This window comes from Pollicipes pollicipes, unplaced genomic scaffold, assembly GCF_011947565.3.
Source record: "Pollicipes pollicipes isolate AB1234 unplaced genomic scaffold, Ppol_2.1 Scaffold_4295;HRSCAF=5057_pilon_pilon_pilon, whole genome shotgun sequence".
NCBI lineage: Eukaryota > Metazoa > Arthropoda > Thecostraca > Pollicipedomorpha > Pollicipedidae > Pollicipes > Pollicipes pollicipes.
In genome coordinates, this window is record NW_023596461.1 from 17,708,275 (window position 1) to 17,731,291 (window position 23,017).

At 51.8% G+C, this 23,017-nt stretch overlaps 1 protein-coding gene across 1 annotated transcript; it reads left to right on the forward strand.

Annotated features, from left to right (window-relative positions):
* The first annotated feature begins 405 nt into the window (after positions 1–405).
* LOC119097239 (serine/threonine-protein kinase Nek4) lies at positions 406–20,933 on the forward strand. Its single transcript, XM_037220291.1, has 13 exons — positions 406–676; positions 5,279–5,410; positions 5,873–6,020; positions 6,305–6,448; positions 7,351–7,477; positions 9,079–9,194; positions 10,393–10,648; positions 11,711–11,848; positions 16,292–16,385; positions 16,612–16,642; positions 16,927–17,537; positions 18,090–18,265; positions 20,415–20,933. The coding sequence occupies exons 1-13, from the start codon at positions 406–408 to the stop codon at positions 20,592–20,594; spliced, it is 2,424 nt and encodes an 807-aa protein (XP_037076186.1). The 3' UTR covers positions 20,595–20,933.
* Positions 20,934–23,017: the final 2,084 nt, after the last annotated feature.

The following is a 23,017-nucleotide window of genomic DNA, read 5'->3' on the forward strand; positions in this document are numbered from 1 at the left end:
AAATGTCGCGTTGGTGTCAAAGCACAAAGCAAAAGAAACTTAGAAAGAAAATCACGACGGTAGGAAAAAAAACAAGAGTAATCAGGCAGAGCACTGCCGGCTGCCTCCGCGCTCGGCACCTTTCCCTTGCATGTTCAAGGGCTAGACACGCATTATACAACTTGGGTGCACTGCTCTGTTAAGCGGACCAAACGCCGCGTGATCTCGAATTCCACAGCTTAACCTGCTCACCTCAGCGACCAGCACACCTGACCGAGCCCCCCCCCCCCCTCCCCCACGGCGTTCGTTCGCTGAGCGCGTCCCTGCCACGCCCTCGCCGCTGACCGCTCTCGCCCGGGGCGATGACACTACGCGCCAAGCGCGGCGGCCCGGCGCGCCAGTTGATCCCTGACCCCAGCCGCCGGCATGAGCAGCGCGGTCCGCTACGAGCGCCAGGAGCAGATCGGCTCCGGCACGTTCGGGCACGCCTGGCTGGTGCGCTCGCGCGCCAGCGGCCGCCAGTACGTTGTCAAGGAGATCAAGGTGACGGCGCTGCCCGAGCATGAGCGTGAGCAGAGCGTCAATGAGGTCGCCATCCTGTCGCAGTGCAAGCACGTCAACATCATCCGTTACAAGGAGGCGTTCATCGAGCACAGCTCCGGCTCGCTCAACATCGTGATGGAGTACGCCGACGGAGGTAAGCTGGCCGCGGCGACGTCTGCACTGCATTTGGGTGTGCTGTGGTCGTGGAGATTTCGCACGGTTTCTTTACAGTTGCTCTTTGTGTGGCACCCCGCTCGCGGGCGGACGGGCGTAGTGGCATCCGTTAGATGGCCTCGGCTATCAGTTCTCGACACTTACGGCATTTGGGTCTCCTGGTTGTTGGGGCATGGCGCGTTAGCTTGCGAGGGCTAATCGACTGCATTTTGTGACCAACCCGTTCACTTCTCCGAGGGTGGATCTGGCGAGGCGAATCTGTTTCATTCTGAGAAGCCCATGCATCTCTTTGTTCGTTTTGCTGTCTTGGTTTCCGTGTACGGCGCGGGTGGTGTGATCAACGTCGCTGGCCCGATGGCAGCGCCACCATACGTGTTCTGTCTACAAGCTAATGCATTCCTGGTGCTATCACCAGGGGTGCAACTTTGTATCTCTATGGATGGGCCATACCCCCCCCCCCCTTCCTCAATGTTGAGCTGCCCCCCCCGCCCAATGTTGAGCTGCCCCCCCCCACAATGTTGAGCTGCCCCCCCCCCCCACAATGTCCGGCGGGCCCCCTTATACTTGGCTGGACCATCGCTTTAGTTCGCTCGGCTTTCACGAAGTGGAACCTGACTCCCAATACTTGACCAGTTTTTTAAGTTAATATAATTTGAGATGCCGTAGAGACTCGCAATTTAGTATTAGAGGAAGACAGACACTTATATAACACAATAGTCAATGGCTTACGTAAAACGAAGCCCACAAAAAGTTGCATTTTGTAAGCCCCTAACCTCATCGTGAATTTGGGCGCGTCATTGGGGCTATATGACGCTTCTGAGACCATATGGCGACGCCTGCCTCTCAACCAGGCAGAGGGGGCGGGCACCGGCGGGAATCGAACCCCACAGTGAATGGTTAGCGGTAAAAACGATAACCTGTACACCTCGTCTAACTCGTAATGCTTCTCGAGCGACACGTCATGGCGCGAATATTGAAATGTTGGTCGTGGTAGCAGCAAAAATATTAAAATTTGTAGATTTTTGACGCGGTGCTTTCTTAAAGCAAAACATGCAGTCAGGCACATGAAATGTGAGTAGCACGTTGTCGTTGATATGGAAAATATTCAAATAATGTGCTGCACGTTTTAAGCGTGTTGAAGAAGTACGACAATTTCTTGCCTTATTCGACACTGTCAGATGACCAGGTCCCCTGACCTGGTCATTTGACACTGGATCGATGCAGGGACACACCATTAACGCAAAAGGGTTCCTTACCGGCACAGGGAGTCCAATGCCTAATTGTCGCTGAGGCACCAAATCGGCTGATCGATCCCTGCCTACTAGTTAAGACGGTGCGCAGGGCCCCTCGTTTGGTCCTGCGGTCTTTAACGGGCTCAGGTGACTGCCCCTTGTGAGTGACCTTGACCTTGATCGCTGCATAATCTTCTCGTGTCTTCTGTCATTGGTAACAGGGTCCTGACCAACGTAAGTAGCCTTCTGACGTTCGAGGTTATTCTCCTGTCCCTGTTCAGCAAGTGTTCCCATGGCCGACTTTGGGCTTATTGCCGACGTGGGGCCCGTGTTGGGCATTGTGACCCCTGATCAGCACAAGGGCCAGATCCATGTACGCTTTTTCGGATTAGCATCTGCAGGCTCGGCCCTACTCCGACTTGGGAAAGAGACCCCAGGGCCAAAACCGGCGCGGGACGGAGTGTTCGGTATTGCCTATTGGCTGATGTCTTCTCATCTCCCGGCCTGCCCCTCGAAACATTCGATCGGATCCTTGATTATTGCTCTTTTGGATCCCAAAGGGCTCCGCGGGACCTAGAAACCTGAAACTTGAGGTAGATCAGATATCCTGTCCTATCGCCAGTGGCGCCCTTGGTTCCTCGTTAAAATAAAAAATGGGGAAATTTTTGTGCCCTCTTGATCTTGACATCACATGAAATTAAAGGGATTGGAGGCCCTCGTGGTGCCTCCTCAGAAGTGGGCGCCTCTTCAAAATACTAGTTCTGATGCCCAAAATGAATGCATCATATGCGTCTTCGACAAGAGGTCCGACTTCGGGTTTCATCAGGGTGGAAGGCCTAAAAGTTGTGAAGTCACTGATTTTGGTGCCCTTTGAAAATGACAATGTACGGATCCTTAAAATGACCTTTCTGGATTGTGCGGCTACTTAACAATACAAACTCTGGTGCCCCAAAGTAAGTTTTCGTGACCCATTGCCGAAGAGACCGATCTCGATCCCCCCCCCCCCCCCCCGGAAACGTGGGAACATTGTGGTGCGCTGGACTTTGTTGTATCTTCAAACAAACGTTTCGGGACCCATTGTGGTGCGCCATGAAATTGGATGCCTGCTTAAGTAGCGTTTATGATGCTTCGCAGTGCAGGTTTTGTGATGCCTCTTTGTGGAAGGGGTCGATTCGGAACTTGGCCAGGATGGACAGCAAGGAAATCCTGTTGTTCCTTACAATGACGGTTTCGGTAGCCCTCCACTGGCCCACTTGGACTTGATGCCTTTAGTAAGTGAACATTTTGATGCTGCAAAATAGAGGTTTTGGTGTCCCATTGCGAAATGGACCGATCCATGATTTCATCCATGGAGCGTCGCAGGTGTTCCAATTTGAACTGAAATGCTGTATCTATTAAAATAAATATTTTGGCACCTTCGAAGTGTACCCTAGCATTGGGTGTCTCTAATAAATAAAGGTCATGACTCCCCCAAATGAAAAATGTTAGTGCCGCTTTGCTGAAAGTCAACGAACGCACCGATCAGGAATTTCATAACGGTGAAACGTACAGAAACCACTCGTAAAAATAAAGGTAATGATGCATCGAAATAAACGTTTTGGGACGTGTCGCCTAAGCTTCAGGATTTCTTTCAGGGTGGGAGGTGCCTCTTGAAAATGAAGGTCTGCGTTCCTTCGTGGTACCCTCTGGAATCGGGTGCATCCTGAAAGCAAAGCTTGTAGTGCCATAAATAATGGTTTTAGAGTTACTTTGCGGAATGGGCGACCTAGGATTTTGTCAAACAGACAAGGTACAAATAAAGTGGTGCTCCTGGGATATGGTGACTCCCGAAAGTGGAAATTTGGGATCTTTTGCAGTGTCCCTGGACTTTGTTGCCTCTTGGAAATATAGCCTGTATAGTTTCGAAATAAAGCTTTGGTGTGGCCCAAGAGGGTTGCTCATAAGTGGCCCAAAGGGGGGATGACATGATTTCATACCTTCTACCACCCACCCTTAGGACACACCCCTGTCTGTATTGTTCGGTTACAAGCAGGATGAGACGATCAAATTTAGAAAATTCTGGAACACTGTCATCGCGTCATTCAGTGAAGTATCTTCTTTGGCCCCAGCGGCTGGCACTTCCGAGGAGAGCCCAACAGCCACCCAAAATCGCTGTCTTCCCGCAGCCTCCTGGAGTGGCATAGAAGCGGCACCACTTATGGGCACGTGCGGTGTCCACTATGACAGGCAGGTGCTGTGGCCAAGTGGTGTCTGATTCTCCTCCCGCAAATTATCCATGTTTGACCAAAAACAGGATGCAAAATCGGTGTTTAATTTTCGGAAGCTGTGAGACGACTATGAAGAAATATTTCTAGAATGTAAGCGTCCATGTGCTGTCCCGTGCTCATCCTGAAAAGATGAGCTCTTTAGGATGAGCGAAGCTATTTATATAGGATATCGTCAATATAATCGTTGTGTAGCATCACAACACCGTTTTATCAGCATCTCCATGTGTTCTGTAGGCCGTTAACTCAAAATAAGCACTTTGGTTTAAAAAAAAGGATCATTTGATAAGAATTACCCTTCTGCCTTACATCACTCCAAATTATAGCCGTAGAGTAAAATGGACCCAATTCGTGAAAAAATGCGTTCCTTAAATACGATGTGTAGGGTTGATGGGTTCGTCCCTCTAAATGAAAATTGCAAAGTTCTATCCCTGGCTATTACTGCTACAATATTGCTGCAGTGGTAGTTTCGCAGTACTGCAAATACTTCGTAAATAATCTATACCATCTCACCGCAATAGAACACTGCGTCTGGGAGATCTTGCGGTCTGAAGCATGTAGTGACCCCGAAAAAATACGCCCGAGGCGTACATGATTCTAAATGGAACTCGGGCAGAGCTTTTCCAAAACCAACACAAAACACCGTGTGTACTAAGTCCTGCAGCACTTAATGTTCTAAAAATGTAATTGTCATGAATTAGTGTAACATTTTGGAAACCCTAGCTAGCGTCTTTCGATGCACGGGGCTACTTTTAGCTTCAAATGTTAGAGTTCTCAAATTCATGGAAGCTTGTCACGAAAACAACCTGTAGCAAAGGAACCAAAAGCGTCATTACGAACGCCAAAGTTTCTGAACCATTTTAAGATCACCATCTTACTTTTCGTTTCTGTCTTAATTGAATAAACCATTATTTTCGCAATGTTCGGCAATGTGCATCATGTATGTTGCGAAGTATATACCGAACGGGCCGTCAATTTGCACGCTAGCGAAAAACGGACAAAACATCTCTGCCTTCCGTCCCTGGCCGGCCTTTGGCCTCTGGCGGTTGGCGTTTACAACAGTGGACAATTGGTCTGTTTTGGCAGGTGATCTGTACGCGCGCATCGTTGGCCAGCGGGCTACCGACGACCACTTTCCTGAGGATCTGATTCTCAACTGGTTCATCCAGATCACCTTCGCCGTCCAGTACCTGCACAGCAAGAACATTCTACACAGAGGTGCGTCGGACGGGTGCAAGGTGGCACGCTGGCTCGCGTCAGCTTCCGCATCCGCACTGTACGCAATGGCGCAGGCTGGCTCCGCTTTGGCGGCAACAGACAACAAAGATTGGGATAAGCAAAGTAAAGAAAAGAAAGTAAGGATAGATAATGGCAAATAAGTGGTGTAGTGCGCTCAGCCTTGCAAGGATGAACCCGGCTCATCAAAAAGCTGGATGAAAAAAGCTGCAATTTTGATTAATACGGCAGCATATCAGAAAAAAACTTTTCTAACTTGAGACGCCCAGAGTTTGTTTTATTTTGACTTAAACACTGACCACGCGCGTGCGCAAGCACAGGACCCGTCGTCAGCTTAGACAGAACTAACTTGCTCTCTGTTCTACTGGTCATCACAACTGTCCTGGATTCCCCTAATGCTGCGCACGCGACATTGCGCCAAGCGTAATAAGGGCGACATTTCAGATCTTAAAACTCAGAATATCTTTTTAACGAGCGAGAACCTGGTGAAGGTGGGCGACTTCGGTATCGCACGCACGTTGCGGAGCACCCAGGAGCTGGCTACCACTGCCATCGGCACACCGTACTACCTGTCCCCGGAGATATGCCAGAGGTGAGGTCTCGGTCCTCTTCTCTGCGGCATGCAGCGAGATCAGTCGCTCGTGGCACGCTTTCGATCAGTCTCTGATGGAATATTCAGTTTTCTGGCGGATACATATGTAGCCTGAAAGTTATTCACCTCTTTTTTAAACTCTGTTTGCTGGTGTGCCTATGGTAAAGCTCTTGGTTAAGTGTACCTTTCGACATGTTTCTAAGCAAATTCACCTACACTGGCGAACGCATAGCGTGCTGCTCGTTCATGCTACCTTTGAACACGTGTACCTTCGTAACTGCCAGGCAGCCGTACAATCACAAGTCGGACCAGTGGGCGGTGGGATGCATCGTCTATGAGATGTGTTGCCTCACGCATCCCTTCAACGCGAACAGCTTCGAGAATCTCGTGCTGAAGATCCTACAGGCTCGCTACAACCCGATCCCTAGGTACGCCGCTGCAACTCGATCCCATTTGCGCACAGAGGCGTACGATTTTTACGTACCGGTAGGTAGTCTTGATTAACTAGGGCACCTGTTCCGTACGTTTTGAACTTATTTGCCTCTGTGCCGCTATCTCCTTGACCACGGCCATTGTTCGCTCCATCTTGAACCTGTTGCACTCTGCACGGTGTCCATAGTCCTGTTCCGCCTCTGGTCTTGCTCGGCACGTTGACCAGCCCCATTGTCGTTTGTTTTCATCACTGGCCGAGGCTTCTAATCGGTTCGTTGATTTGGTGACGGCGGATGCATCGGTATGACCTAAACGGTATCTTTAAGCTATTAATATACCCGCAGGTTGGGCAAATTTGATTCACATGCACTGAAATCGTACCCAGCCGGTATTCATATGGTAATGATGTTGCCTGGCTTCCTTCGCTGAACAGGCATGTCTCTGGCATTAATCAACATCTAGTAAACGTGGATATGTTTACGGTGAATTCAATTCAATTCAGTTCAATTACTCCCCACGGTGAATTCAATCTGGCCGGAGCAGATGTGTGCGCTAATTTAGGTTGAGGATCTATGTTTGCTGGTTTGCTGGCACTTGGCTGATTCCTTCGGGTGTTATGTTGACATGACATTAAACATAATATACATTGAACTTAAGACACGGTACGTTCACTAGCCACCGCGATGATGTAACCCAATACGATCAGTGAAGCCCGTATGATGCTGTGCCTGGCCCTGGCAGGCTGTGGGCAACCACCAAACGCTCTTGCTGGAGATTTAGACGTGCCTGCAACTGTGTGTGCGGGCCTCGGGTTCGGGGAAGGGGGGAGGGAGGGGGCAGCGAGGGTCTCTCCTCGCCGGAGACCGCCGCTGAGCGTCTCTTCGTCAACCGCCGGCAGTCACTACAGCCTGCTGCTGCGTGACCTGGTGACGGTGCTGCTGCGAACCCAGCCGGACCGGCGCCCCTCCGCCGAGCAGGTGCTCATGATCCCCGCCCTCAAGCCCTTCGTCGACTCCTACGTCCAGGTGAGCGGCCCCAGGCCGAATGTCCATTCCTATTTGCAGGTGAGCCGTCCCCAGACTGAATGTCCATTCCCACGTCCGGTTGAGCCGCCCCCAGACCGAATGTCCACTTCTATGTTCAGGTGAGCTGCCCCCAGGCCGAATGTCCACTCCTATGTCCGGGTGAGCCGTCCCCAGGCCGAATGTCCACTCCTGTGTCCGGGTGAGCTACCCAAGTCTTGCGTAGACTCCTGTGTCCTGCCAAGCTGCCGATTCGCTTGCTACCTGACGACGCCCACTGACGGCCGCTTGCTACCTGACGACGCTCACTGACACGCGCCCCTCGTGCCAGCGAAGCTCGCCGTTCGCCACAGTCTGACCAGCTGTCGTGCAGTGGAGCAGTGCCGCCCCACGGTCTCGAGGCCAGTGCCATACAGACACTCGGCCAAAGGCCTGAGAGTTTGCAAACGTTGCGTGCAGGCTACAGAACTAGCTGCGATGCATTATTCTTTTTATCACGAAGCGTTTAATTCTGTATTGAACTTGGAGTATACCGCGAAATAGACTATGCGATGCGCTCTTCTGTGCACGTGAGTGCGCCCGTTTGATGACGTGAGTACGTTCTTCTGAACATGCGAATACACTCGTCTGAGCACGTGAGTTCGCTCGTTTGAGCACGTCGAGTACGTTCGTTCAGCACGTGAGTACGCTCATCTGGGCACGTGAGCACGCTCATCTGAGCACGTGAGCACGCTCGTATGAGCACGTGAAGATACTCATTTGAGCACATAAGGCTGCTCGTCTGAGCACGTGAGGACGCTCGTCTGTGCACGTGAACACTCTCGTCTGGGTACTTCTGGTCATGCAGCCAACCGCGGTCGGTGCTGGGCTTAGCATCACATCCACTGCCAAGCTGTGTTGTATGGCTTCCAACGACACACTGTATGCTTTATGACCGAAATGACCACTGTATGCTGTATGGCCACAGAGATAGCTATGGGAACCGCGTATGCGCTTTATGTGCAGTACTCCCTCTACAGCTGGTGTCTCTTTCCCGGAGCTCTAATGATGTTGCCTACTAGTGTGTGGCATGACAGCCGGAAATGTTGCTGTACCCGCTCAAAGCAGCCACGGGCCTCGCTGCACCGTTTAGCGTAATGTTTGTCAAAAGCATCGACCAGCGTAGCAAACGACGGGCCGCTCGAGGGTGCCTACCGAAAGCCGCAGGGCTGTCTGGGCTTGACTGTACCACTGTACACCCAGCGGTGTCGGGGGGAATGTGGAGGAATGTGCACGACTGCACATTGGGAAGCGTTCTACACGTTTTCGACACGTTTCTCCAATGTCTCGTGCCAATGTCTACGCACGAGTAAGACCAGTCACATTATTGCATCAATCATAATTCTACGCACAACTCTGTTCCATCTCCATCCCAGCCCCCCCCCCCCCCCCCCCAATGCCAAGAGGTACGTGCGTAAAAGGAGATCGATGGCCATTCCGGATCAAAGGGGCCTCCCTGGTCATAACGTTAGTGCTATTGTCACGGACTTCTAATTTCCTTTGCATTGTGCTCCCTTGCATTGGACTGCCTTCGCGATTGTCATCATCTGCGACCCGTGCTTCAGTGGCAAAACGCGGTGCTGTCTCCACGTGGAGGTCATCGCACTGCCGGCTCCGGTAACGCATCCAGCAACGGCTCCAGCAACGGCAGCAACGGCTCCGACGGCACGGACCGAGACAGGTGGTGACTTAAGCTAGGGAGGACTAAGAACGCGACGTAACGATAGCTTTGCGTTATCCAAATTTTAGTGCGCCTAAGGAGGCAAAAATTCCAACGGTAACAGTGCTCTAATACCCTGACGTGGATCGAGGAAGAATGCCACCATCTGTTCAGCGTGCCTAAAGGTCGATGTTCGGAACCAGAGTAAAATTCGGTATGCGCATTCGTTGGAGGAGTTTAGATATTTTGTTATCAGCTGTATACCCTGATGAACTTAAGTTGGAACACCACAAACCTTTATAAAAGCAAAATGAAACAAGCAAGTGGTTTGTTGCTGAGTGTTACATGACGATGCTAAAAATGCATTTAAGTAAAGTACATCATGCTTTTCATCGAGCACGTTTAAGTGCGTAAGCAAGTCCCACTGGTGATACTACTAAGGTGGCAAATCAATTAGCCATTAATCAGTCAATCCATTTCCGAGAGATGTCAGTGGTAATTAAACATGAACAATAAAATCGATTAAATAATCAATGGTAATTGAACAGATAAGCAAATTTACCTAATAAGTACAGCTTACACCTCAATTATAATCACACTCCTACCGAAACATACAATTCTAGGAGCTGAGTGACAGGCCAAAAGCCATTAGCAAAGTTATAGGTCATAAACACCCCCTTAGCAGGGGGCATGACGTAATTAACCTTTGTCAAAAACAGTCATGCTAGCCGAGTTCTTTAAGCAATTGCTGCATTCTGTATGGAGCGTTGGTGTCATTACCATATTCGGCACGACCTCCAGGGCCACTATTCCAAGTTCTGCTGTGAAAAAGAGTCCAATTGGTGTGTGGTGATGCATTCTGGTATTGAAGTTTTCCAGGAAAACAGCAGAATGACGATTTAGCACAAGCCAGCGGCTTTGGTTGGACAGTTGACATAGGTCAAGGAGCCGCGCCGGCCGTGGGTCTGAAGCGTTGCTTTCGAGGCACATATTCTGGTTGCACCCGACACTCTGAAAAAGCTTGCCAAATCCCACTCTAGTTGCCTGCTTGTGTTCAGGGTGTGCCTGTTAGTTCTTTGCAAGACATCTGTCGATGGATTGCACGCATGTTTTAGCGCGTGGCAGCGTGTAAACTAACCACACGAATATGCCACACCGAAGCCTAATGCACTCTTGTCCTTTGATGTTGCGACGATCTGATAACCGCTTCGTCCACCAGCCTGTCGTCGAGCCACGAGGACGTGTGCGCCGCCTCAATGACGGTCGACTCGCTCGAGACACCGGCTCCGGCCGAGGCGGACACGCGGCGGCCCGCTGACCCGCGGCCCTGGCGCTCCCATTACGCCAACCAACTGGCCGAGAACGAGGCCGGGCGCGACGAGCCGCGGCGCACCAGCGGCGAGCCCGGCGCACGTGACGTGCCTGGCCCCGCCGCCGTGTCCCCGGTCATGGCCCGCCGTCGCTCCGAGGACGCGGTGCGTAGGCCCGACCGCACGGGGGACGCGTACCATTCTCGCCGACTGACCCGCTTCTGCGCCCGTTGGAGACGAACATACTCGTGACTTGCAACCTAATGTATGTTTGATGTGCATGCAGGAACGCAACGTAGCCGAATGCGGAGTAGCGCGCGACATTCAGTTTGGACGATGGATACCATATCGTAAGGATTGGTCGATTTGGTCTCGCAATTTGTGCCGTTTTGTTTGCGAGGCTATGTTCTTGCCGCGTTTCCGAGGGTTGGTACATCCCGATCCACCTGCGTCATTATCCCGTGGTCCAGATGCGTCCGGATCTCATACCCGGCACCTGCTATGATTGCTTCAACTGCGCTTTATCTCGCCGGACATTGAGATTGCGCCACGAGGAGCGGCGACACGAGACGACCGCGACGTCCCCATGTGGGAAACACATGCGCCTGTCACTGAAACTCCTGAAAGGAGCATGCCGTCTGTTAACGAGCCCCCGACTGTTAAAGGTCTGCGATAAACAGAGCCTGCGATGGAGCATCGGATTCATTTTCATTGCATTTTACAGCGTGCCTTTACATTGTTCTCACGCACTCATATCGTACAATGGCTAATGGCTTTGAGTGCCGCATAAGTGTGCTGTTAAACTGACCGTTAGTACAAGCTTTCAACACACAGTGTCAAGCTTTCAACCTACAGTGGACAGTGTCCATGTCCCATTTGTCAATGTCAACTAGACTTTAAAAGTAAGCAAAATATTTTAAATCTCTGTGTCGACTTACTAGCTGTTCCGCAAGACCTTTGTTCTTTGTTTGAGAACTTCGTTCGCTAGCATGTAGCTCAGAAACTAGAAGGTTTAGGTCTGAAGGACAGTATTGTGAACTGCACCGCATGATCTTCACGATGGATATTCAAAACCCATACAAATGTGGAGCCCTCCCTTCAAAGCACTCAGTACACCATAAACGACGTGTGTAAAGCTTGTTGTTCACGCTTGATAAGCATCTGCACACACACACATACACAGCACTAACGTGATCAGCTGACGTCCGTGCTCCTTTCATGCCACAGGGATCCCCTCAGGGCACAGCGTCTGAGGACGGGACGCGGCCGCGGAGCTACTCGCTCTCCAGTCTGAGTTCGAAGAGTCCGCACGGCGAAGACGCGGAGTCCCAGAGTCCGCAGACGTCTACCAACACTAAGCTCAAGGTATGATCCGTGATGACTTGGTGCTGTTTCACTGGACGCAGGGCAAAGACGCAGAGTCCCAGAGTCCGCAGACGTCTACCAACACTAAGCTCAAGGTATGACCTGTGATGACTTGGTGCTGTTTCACCAGAAAACGGTGCTTTGAACAGTTGTGTCGATCATGTGAGACCATCAAAAAGTCAATCTGACATCATATCTGAAGCCCTTCACGTAATTGGGCGCAAAATGACCCCAGAAGTCGACGCGCCCTAAAACCCCAATCGCCATCATCACACTTCACGTAACGGTTTGCTGCGAAACGTTTGTGCTCGTGATTTTCAAATTAGTGTAAAACCGCCGACGTAGCCACGATGCAGATCCAGTTAGGACCGGTCCGTGCCGGTTCCGACCCCTCCTGAGTGGCTACTCCCGATCAATGTTTTCAGCCGGCTGCCGAGCTAGTGTGTAAAGCACTGTTGCTGTTCTGTGCCCGGTCTCTGACCGCGTCGGCGCCGCGTTTTTCCGGCGGCCGGGCGTCGTGATCAGAGTGCCGTGTTGCCAGCTGTACGCTAATCCAGTCCTTTACGCCTCGCCGCAGGCCTTCTGCGGAGCTGAACTGCGCATGCGCAGCTTGGTCTTGTTCAGTAATAATCCGTTTTCGCACGTTAGACTGCGACCAGTTTCGCGTACAAATTTTCTGTTCCGAGAACATAGTTCGAAGCGATCACATCATCATACTGCGCATGTTAAACAGCATCTGACACCATCTGACACCGTCCGACATCATGACTCCTTTCCCAAATTCTGCTGCGTGAGAAATTACGAGGTTGTTCTTCGAGCCTCTTCACATTTGCTACGTTCTTATGGGCATGAAATAATATTTCATCTTTACTTTTCGATCACTGCATCCATCGCTACAGCTAGAAAGTCTCGAGACCACCATACACTGTCCTTTGCTTTGCTCATTTAACCGAAACGGAAACCCCTGTAACTAGTGTTTGTTAATAGCACTTTGACCGTTCAGTCGCTGGAGATCTGCGCTTAAATTCGATTATTAAATTAAATGTTAAAGAATACACGCATAGTGGCATTGTCTTCAGACGACAGCGGGCGTTCGCCTTTACTCAGGTGATAACTTGGTCCCTGGGAGACTTCACACATTCCAAGTGGGGTAAAACTGAGCCTACTCAATGGTGCAAACGAACTTTAAAATGCCTGGCGCTTGGGCGCCCTGTCGGCGTCAGCTTGTTATCCTGCAACCGAATCAGCCAGTCAAATGGCCATTACGAGATGACCTTAGATCAGTGAAGAACGTCTCAAGACTGCGTTTAATAGATGAACACCAGTGCATTGTGCTACTTGAGCAAAGTTGATGATTGTGTTTTTCACCTACACGCGCTGAACAATTTTAATTTTTCACTGGGAATTCATATGATATTTGGCGGCACATGCGATTGATTACGCAACATGGCTGGGGTTCATCGGGAAAAGAAGACGTCTCTGTCCGAAGAATGCAGGACATAGTACAAGCGCGTTTGCATTTCAGTGTCGTCCATGAAATGCGGTTTCGTAATCCAGAGCCTCTCAATTGAAACATAATGGCAGTGTTCCTGGCACACAAGATAAGCACAGACTGCCATGATGGGCGGTACTCGCAACGCTGCGGGAGTCCGCCCTCCAACTCGCAGCCACAAGAGTCCGCCCTCCAACTCGCAGCCACAAGAGTCCGCCCTCCAACTCGCAGCCACAGAGGCCGCCCTCCAACTCGCAGCCACAAGAGTCCGCCCTCCAACTCGCAGCCACAAGAGTCCGCCCTCCAACTCGCAGCCACAAGAGTCCGCCCTCCAACTCGCAGCCACAAGAGTCCGCCCTCCATCTCACAGCCGCAGGTGTCCGACCTTCATGTCACAACCGCAGGTGTCCGACCTCCATGTCACAGCCGCAGGTGTCTAACCTCAATGTCACAGCCACAAGGGTCCGCCCTCCATCTCACAGCCGCAGGTGTCCAACCTCCATGTCACAGTCGCAGGTGTCCAACCTCCATCTCACAGCCGCAGGTGTCCGACCTCCATGTCACAGCCGCAGGTGTCCGACCTCCATGTCACAGCCGCGGGTGTCCGACCTCCATGTCACAGCCGCATGTGTCCGACCTCAATGTCACAGCCGCAGGTGTCCGACCTCCATGTCACAGCCGCAGGTGTCCGACCTCTATGTCACAGCCGCGGGTGTCCGACCTCCATGTCGCAGCCGCAGGTATCCGATCTCCATGTCACAGCCGCAGGTGTCCGACTTCCACACCACAGTCGCAGGTGTCCGACTTTCACGATACCAGATTGACAGCAAACTTCGCTACCGCGAACTTAACTCGGGAATGCCTGTATCTGTGGCTCACCAGACAGACTTGGTACACCACGTGAGGTAACTAGCTGCCCTGCGTCCGATCACCAATCGTTTCTCAGTCACTGGCCGGCGCGGTGGCACGTTGGCTTTCCCAGCGGATCTGTCGTCGGACGGAACTGCACGATGTCTGTCGGTGGAGGAATGCCGATGGTTTAGCTGGAATCCGGTCTGTTGGGCTGGCATACTGACGGTAGTGGGATTAAGTCCAGAATGTCGCGGTCACGGGCAACCTGGGCGTCTTTTCTGCAATGCAATGCACCAGTCTGTCATGTTCAACCGACTGATTTTTGATCTACGGGGTTTTTATGAGCTGGTGACAAAACAAAAGTGATTAAAGAGCTGAAGAGCACACTCTGTATGAGACACTCGTGCACACTCACCAAATTGCATGCACACTGCACTCAGCATGTTTTAGGAGCATGCAACTGTATAAGTCTTTGACACAATTCTGCCATCCAAAAGAAAAAAAACCGCATATGTTCATTTCCAGATATTTTGCGCTTTTTGTCATCCAATTCGTCTTCTCATGCTGCATTCGGATATTTAAACCAATAGTTGAAATTTTCACAAGCTTTTAGCTAAAAAATAGGCTAAACCTTTGTAAAAAAGTTCTATTGATTGTTAAAATAACCAAAATCAGCATGAGTGGATGGATGAGATGACATAAAAGGCGCAAAGTGGCAAACATTAACACACTGAGTTTTACCTTTGGACGGCGGAATTGTTTCCTGCCACGTTTGCAGAGCTGATTAGACCCAATATGTGCTGGTTCCATACCAAGTGTTCATATATTAAGACACTTCTGTTGGGCATTATCGAGGTAAGATTTGCGCGAAACGGCATACTGCACGGTGTTGTGAGGCTTTTAGGTATTTCCTTTGTTTCATCGAGATAATGACAGACGTTGAGCGGCGTATTCAATTAGACGCCCGATATTAACCCCACATGCTCATATTTTTTTACTTTTCATTTATTGTTGGATCAGACGCGTGTGATCTGATCAGTAATATCAGCTTTCTCGAAACCCTGAATAGCTCAGAAGTTCGATCCGAAGCAGCCCCTTCTACGGGAAAAATCTCATTCACACCCTGCTCACCACTATGAAAGTCATACATTTCCTTTGCCTTGCTTTCTTCAACGTGTTTGTTCTGTTATATTTTCAACACGCTTATTTGTCGAGATGTTTGTGCAATAAATGCTGCAAAAGCTTGAAACCCCATGTTTAGACAAAAAGGTCAGCAAACATGAAGCTATTATTTCTCAAATTCAGTGAAGCGTTATACTATGGCTTTGACTTCTCCCTTTCGACATTTACTATAGTAGCTATTCCGAAGGCGCACTTTGGCTTTGGGAGCGGGAGCACCACATGGTCCATAGCGACGCACCGGCTCAAACTTTAACCAGCGTGCTTCTCGGTAACAGGCTCTTGCCACCCGCTGGGCTAGTCATAAACGTTTTTTTTTTATTCGCACCAGTAGAGGGTCATTGCTGTTGTCATGGCGACTGTGGTCACGGTAGCTGCAGGAAAGAAAGACAGCATCGTTACAAAGCGTCGGCAGCGTAAATCTGCATAGAAAATAACTACAATTGATTTACTTTGATGTCACGTTTTGACGGAGCGCAGTGGCATTACGCAGCGCTATTATAAGATGTGGCTTATCCGGAGATTCCGCTAGAGTATATTTTATAAGTATGCCGGGGACCACCATTGCCTCGCCAAACACCATCTAACTGGTGCACCATTCAGCTTCGGCGTGCTGCAGCGATCCGGCAGCACATTCAGTGCCGCACAGTTTCTTCAGCCCGGCAATCATCTGCCGAATTCCCAAGAATATGCCAACGATCGCGCTATCGTTTCAATCGATGTCTTACTGGAACTGCTCAAGTGAGCGTCCTTAATGTCACCAATCTATCTTGAGACCGTGCCCATTCACGGCCACATTCCCGGTTCGTCACGCTTGGAATGGTGCGTACTCTTTTCTACTTCATATCCGCTATCGTGACGACGCCTTCACCGCTGCCACGGTCGCGGGCGGCGCCGTCACAGCCAACCACCTCCGGCAGAGTCGCGGCGCTTCCGGTCGCGGCCCGAGTGCTCTCATCCGCCAGGTGCTCAAGAACAAGTTCGCGCGCCAGGAGACGCGGCCGCGCAGCGCCAGCGACCCGAGCGAGGAGGCGGCCGAGCCGCGCGCCACGCCGCACCGCGACCGCTCGCCGGCGCGGGTGTTCCGCCGGCCGAGCTTGAGCCTGGCGCGGCCGGTCACGCCGGCTGGCCGCTCGCCGGCGCGCGCCGGTGGCCGCTCCCGTTCGCCGGTGGCAGCGCTGCCACGCTCTCCGGTGCCGGCGCCGTCGGGCGCGGCGCGCGGCTCGCCCGTCCGCCGCAGCGCCCGGTACCTGGGACGAGCCCTCGCCGAGGTGCGCGCGCAGGTGGGGTGGAGAAGGAGGGGAGGGGGGGGGGGGCAGGGGAGGGCTGGAGGTACGCATAAATGAGTTATTCCCGGAATGTTCGATTAACGTGATACCACCGATTGCTGAGTCCGCTAATGCTGATCTAATTGCATGTGGATTATTGAAGCGCGATCGTAATTCCGTCTGTGCCGGCCGAAGCCCGTGCTATTTGCCTGCACAATGGCCTCTGAATGTGGCACGATTCAGGCGGCAATCTGCTGGATTGTGCTTTAAAGGCTTTTCTGTTTCAGGAGGTCTAAAGGGGCTGCCGTAGCCCGCCCGGTGGAGCGACCAGTGGCGTCTCGCAGCGACGGCTCCACTAGCAGCGTAGGCACCCGCCAGCAGCAGCAAGTCTTGAAGAACGATATCATCCCCAGCATCAGCAGCAACAGCTCTGTCGGCAACTCGAGAAGTCAGCAGCAGCAGGCGGTCTCCAGAAGCGACAGCATCACAGTCGCCAGTAGCAGGGACAGGGGTGTGGGAGCCCATCATCAGGTGGTTCCACGCGGCGATAGTTCGGCCAGCAACATCAGCAGCGCCAGCAGCGTCAGCAGCGCCAGCAGCGCCAGCAGCGTTAGCAGTGTCGACAGCGACATCGGCAGAAGCCAACGGCCACACTGGACCCACTCAGACGACCAGCAGCGGCGGACGGACCAGCAGCCGCCGGAGGTCAGCCGGAGACGGGAGGCTGGCAGTCCGCGGCCGGTACCGGCCGAACGTCCTCAAGAGCCAGGCGGCGGTCCGGAGCGTCAGCCGCCCGGCTCGGCGGCCGAGGAGAAGGAATGCGACAGTCAGGAGGCCACGCTGGTGAACTTGTCGCCGCGCCTGCCGGACATCAACCAGAACAGCATTCAGCTGACAGGTAGGCTGATGTCCGAGAAGCGATTGACCACGGCTGGTATGTTTTAATAGTGAGGGCAACAATGCGCCGCCTTATAGTGCCCGTTTCTTTAATGCTAACTGTGGTGGAGGACTTGCCCTGCCATGCGAAATACCGTGAAAGCGTGTCTGTCGTTTTGTTTGAATCACTTAATCGCCTCGGCCGACATAATTGCTCAAACATTGTTGCTTTCTTTACGTAAGGAGCGGTCAGCCAATGTCTATTGGCGTAGTTCAGGTACTATGAAATGAAATATAGTGACCTTTAAAAGGCGGGCTGGCGTATTTATATTCATGACGAGGTCATAACACGTCCAACTATTGACCGGCATTCGTGGCGCTCACTTCGATAGTAGCATTCAAAGGACTCTCGGAACTTTCAGAGAATGTTCAGAAAGACCTCTTCCGTTCTCGGCTGCCATATTCCGGGAGCACGTCTCGTTTTCTGTGAAAATGGTCGTTTCGCTTCGAACCACGCGTCTGGCGACACAAACAGTGCCGCCAGCTGATTCTCTGACGTCACGTGGCTCGGCAGGCTGCACCGCGCTGCACGCGCGCAAGGTGGGGTGCCAGAGCGCGGCGTGCTGTTCGCTGATCTGCGCTCAGTGTCGCTACGCCAAGGACGAGCAGCTGGCCCGCGTGATGTGGGTTGCAAGGATCCGGCCCGGTCGACCGGCGGACGAGTCTACTCTGCTGGGGCACCTGGGTCAGGTGAGGCTCCGGACGAGTCTGCTCTGCTGGGGCACCTGGGTCAGGTGAGGCTCCGGACGAGTCTGCTCGGCTGGGACATCTTGGCCAGGCGAGGCCGCGGACGAGTCCACCGTGTCGGGGCGCTCAGGTGAGGCAGGGCCATGGACGAGTCCACCGTGTTGGGCCCTCGGGTCAGATGAGACCGCGAGCAAGTCCATTGTGTTGGGCACTCCAAGCAGGTGAGACCTCGGACGAGTCCACTCTCTTGGGGCACCCGGGTGAGCTAAGAGCGCATACGAGGTCATCCCGCTGGAGCAACTAAGTTGGGCGAGTCTTCAGACAAAAACACAGCCTTGGATAATGCATCTGTCAGCCAGGGCAGGATGTGGAGTCGCCTTGCGATCCCACGACAAATAACGATGGAGAGAGAGAGCACTCTCGGAGAGTTTGAGTCTCTGCGGAGAGTGCTACACTCGGACTGCAGTGGAGGAGCCATCTCTCCGACTGGCTATGACGGATATGTCTAACATGCATCCCAATCCTGACAGGTTTTCCCAGTCAGGCGATGTCTCATAGCCCCTGCCCGTCCGTCCTGCCGCTATCGTCAACATCGCCTATCCAAACCGGCTCCGCTCTGCCCCGCCCACCCGCTGCCACGTCCCACGTGGAGTAGCCGCTTACTCTTCGATCCGGCTCCTATAGCACCCTCTCCGCTCCGTCGGGCGAAGACGGCGTAGTAATGACGTCGGCTGGCACTAATCGACCGTAATGGCCGCTCACGGTCGTGCACGCGCCTTCGCCGGCTACTGATTGGTGCAGCTGCCTCTGACATCGGGCTGAGAGCCGGGCCGGACTCAGTTCGATGGACACTGAACAGCCGGCTCCGAAACGAAGAGAAAGATTGTCCTGCAGGAGGTTGGATGGCATCTGACCGCTGTCTGGACCAATCTCAACCACGGTCAACCACAACCACAACCACCACGTTTTCAGGGTGGTATTCAAATTATGTAAATATTGGCATGACTACCCTGTTTTGCTGCTGATGCGCACAATTGCTCCATATTTTGTCTTAAAGCACACGTATCACCATTAAGGACGCTTGTGTCTTCTGAAAACGAAAACGTAGGTGTCCAAAGTACGTCTGGTTGCAATGCACTAGCAGTCCCACACATCCCACACATTGTAAACATATTAAGTAATCTGCAGTATTAAATTTATCATGTCCTTATTCATTGAGTAGTTAGGTAGGAATGCATTGCATTCTGGGGCCCGAGGCTATGAGGGGAATCCCTAGGCTATGAGAGGGATCCCGAGACTGTCGTCCGGTGATTATAACCCTCGTGGTGATTAGCAGGGAGGGAAGGGGGGGGAGGGGGTTGAGACAGGGACGTGTTAGATACCATCCCAGCGTCAAGAATGACAGGTTGCCCCGGCAATGCGGTCTAAGTGCGAGGCGTGCAAACACTTATTTGTCCACATATCATTGTGAAGTGGTTTGTGAATATAACACCAATTCACGGCAGGCGATCGCTTCCGAAACCGGATCGTGATGAAACTGGTTTCTAAGTGGATCGGTTTCAACCCACCAAGCAGTCTAAAGTCGAACCGAGTGGTCTATTGGACAGCCCAAATAAACGTCGCTGAACATCCGTGCAACAGCCAGCTTTGACGTTGCATGATTATTCTGGATCAGTTTTAATGCTGAAATATTTTCTACGGTTGCGTCAAGAGACTTGTTAATCTAGTCTGAGCATGCTCCCCTTTTTAGCAACCTTTTTATCGGGTCTCTAAACCCCTAAACTAAACTCTCGGTAAGTCTGTGTCCACCAATTTTAACACACGATGCGCTCATAAACTGCTGTGATTTGTGTGTTCTGTTGTTGCGAAAACTGCTATGAAATGGGCCATTGAAACTACTTTCTAGTGGGGTCGTGTGGATCGATTATGACGGTTATGACGTCAGTATAGGACGTCATGATCTTCACATGACGTCAGTCAGTCCGACGTCATATTGACCTATGGGATCGATTATGACGCCGCTTCAGCTAACGACATGCCAGCCGTCGGTTGTGGATTGTCCCCCGGTCTGGAGCAGCTGAACCAGGCATCTCACGTGGCCGATAGCTCGGGCCGACATCGTCTGGCAGTGACCTGTTGCCGCCTGGGGCAGATCCTGGGCGCCGAGCGGCTGCGCGTGACACTGGGCCTGCTGCTGGCCCGCTGGGACGCCGAGGATGCTGGCTGGGCCGAGGAGCTGCCGCTGGCGCTGGGCAGGGAGCACGTGCACCTGCTGCCGCTGCTGGTGCAGGCCGTCCAGCTGCAGACCAATGTCAAGCAGGCCGCCAGCTAGGCAGAGCCCTGGGGTGTTGTCGCCATGTCGATGAGACATTGTTTGGACGCGGGGCCGCGCTGCCAGTGCTATTCGGATACGCCTAGACTGCTTTTGGACAGCTTGATACGTGGGTTCACTGGTGCTGAGTCAATAAAACGTTTTAATGATATTTATACAGACATCGGGAGAGCCAAGGGCAGCTTCCGTTATGTAACATTCGAGTAATTTATCAATACGGATGCCACTACCTAGTTTTGCATTTTACTGATTTTATGTTCATATGGGTGCAACGATGTTGACGTTGATTCAGCTGGGACGTTCTAAAAAAAAAAACATTGGCTGCTTTCATTGTGTGAAACGACGAATAAACGGTTGGTTTCAGGTTGTCTTTTAATGGCCTGCATCGCATTCTGCCGGAAACAGTTATACGTAATCCTGGGTCTCCCGATCCTGTGCCATTCTGTAGTTCATACTTTACCGACTAGAACATCTATAACACAGCACTAGTAACCTTATTCATCGGGGAAAACCAAAAGATTGGAGATATAGATGGCTGATATCGCGGCAACATCAGCAGCACGCATTTATCGAAACGAACACCAGAAGCCTCTGCTATTCGTTTCGATAAAGGCGTGCTGCCGAATTATGAACAAATCTAGATCTCCATTCTCCTGCTTTTTCTCCGAGCAATAAAGATAGTAGTGCTGTCTTATGTGCACAACATTCCTCGTAAATGCATAACTTACGCGCAGCTGCTTACTGCAACTTATGCACAACTTAACAACTTACGTGACAAGAAAATCCGAAAATGTTTGGCAACGCCCAGACAACCATGCATTCGTGCTATTTCAGCCACGTGTATTGAGGAGGCGCGTCCACTCACAGAGCCACGGGTATCCAGCACGGCACACTGGCTCGTATAAGTGCACACCGATCTTCGCTCGCTCTCCCCTGGGGAGGGGGACAGGCAGGGCAGCGCAGGTCGGGGCGCTGGTAACAGTTGGATGGGCTCTCGCGTTCTGGAACCTAATACCGCGGACGCTCGGGTCAATTTCTGATCGGCTGGTGGCGGACAAGACATACACCGTGACTGATGCTCTCTGGATACATGGCAAACGTTGATGGTAGGCGTGAGTCATGAATCACGTTTGGTAGTGTTTTGCCGCTCACTTCCACGGCCCGCCCCTGTAGCGGGTCGCCCGCGGATTGGTTATCGATAATGAAAGTCGGCGCTGGTCTGTTAAGTCAGGTGACCGCTCTGCAGGTTTTGTGGTGGCCAGAAGAAGTCCAGGGTATGTTTTATACAGAAACCGGACACACGAGATTGTTATAAAAGGTCTGGTGATCCCCACATTTGTAATTTCCATTGGGTCTCGCACGACAACGTGCGCATGGTTCAAATGCAAGCTCAAGACTTGTCGCTTAGCTTTTCGCGTTGGGAATGTGGCCTGTGCTGTACTGTACTGTACTGTACTATACTGTACTGTACTGTACTTTACGCAACCCTAGAAGACTAGGCGCGCTACGTATGTACATATATGCATCTTATTAATTTTCTCCAAATCATTGCAAATCCTGCCATTTTGGGGCTATGCATTTCGGAGAAACATGGCAGAATAAATTAAAGTTGGCTGCTAAACACCATGGAAATCGGGCACGAACTTGATTCCCTTGCTGATTTACGGCTAGCCGGCTGGTCGATGTGATCAGCTGATGGCCGATTACTAAAGCAGTTTTCCCTTTGCTGTAAAAGAGCACAACACATCTTGGAAACGACAACACATTTAGAACGTGATGCACAGGTATACGTGTCACAAATTAAATAATCAACGGAATACACATACGGCGTCGGTGATACATAGAATTACGTTCGACCACTGGGCGTAATAATTAATCAGCGCATACCCGACAGCTGCTCTAAGACTAAGACACAAAAGCCAGCAGCGACGGAACCTGAACGACCGAGGGCGCCATGACAGGCCAACAAATACGCTCCCGTCGGTAAGTATAGGGTTCGCAAAGCAAGCGAAAAGAACCAAAGACCAGCGAGGTAGGCTCCTGACCGATCGGGAGTGTCCCAACAAGCTGATGTGGGACCCCTGCCAGAGCACGGGACCCTCTAAGCAAAAAAAAAAAAGAAGAAGAAGAAAGAACTACCCGAGATCAGTGCATATTTATCAAGGCCCCTGTGACTTAAAGGGTGCCCGCTCAGGTCAACAGAAAGAACCCGATAGGAGTGAAGGGGCCTCCGCAAATTTTATATCCGGAAAAAGCGTATACAGCTTTTTGAGTAAATGTGAAGAATCCGTGGAACAAAACTCGATCGAACAAGAGTGCCCAGGGACGTAAGCGGATACTGCCCCACCAGCAGCGTAGGGAATGAGAAAATGCAAAGATAACACGCGCAACGCGTGAGGGTCCTTAGCGTTTGGATTGACCCG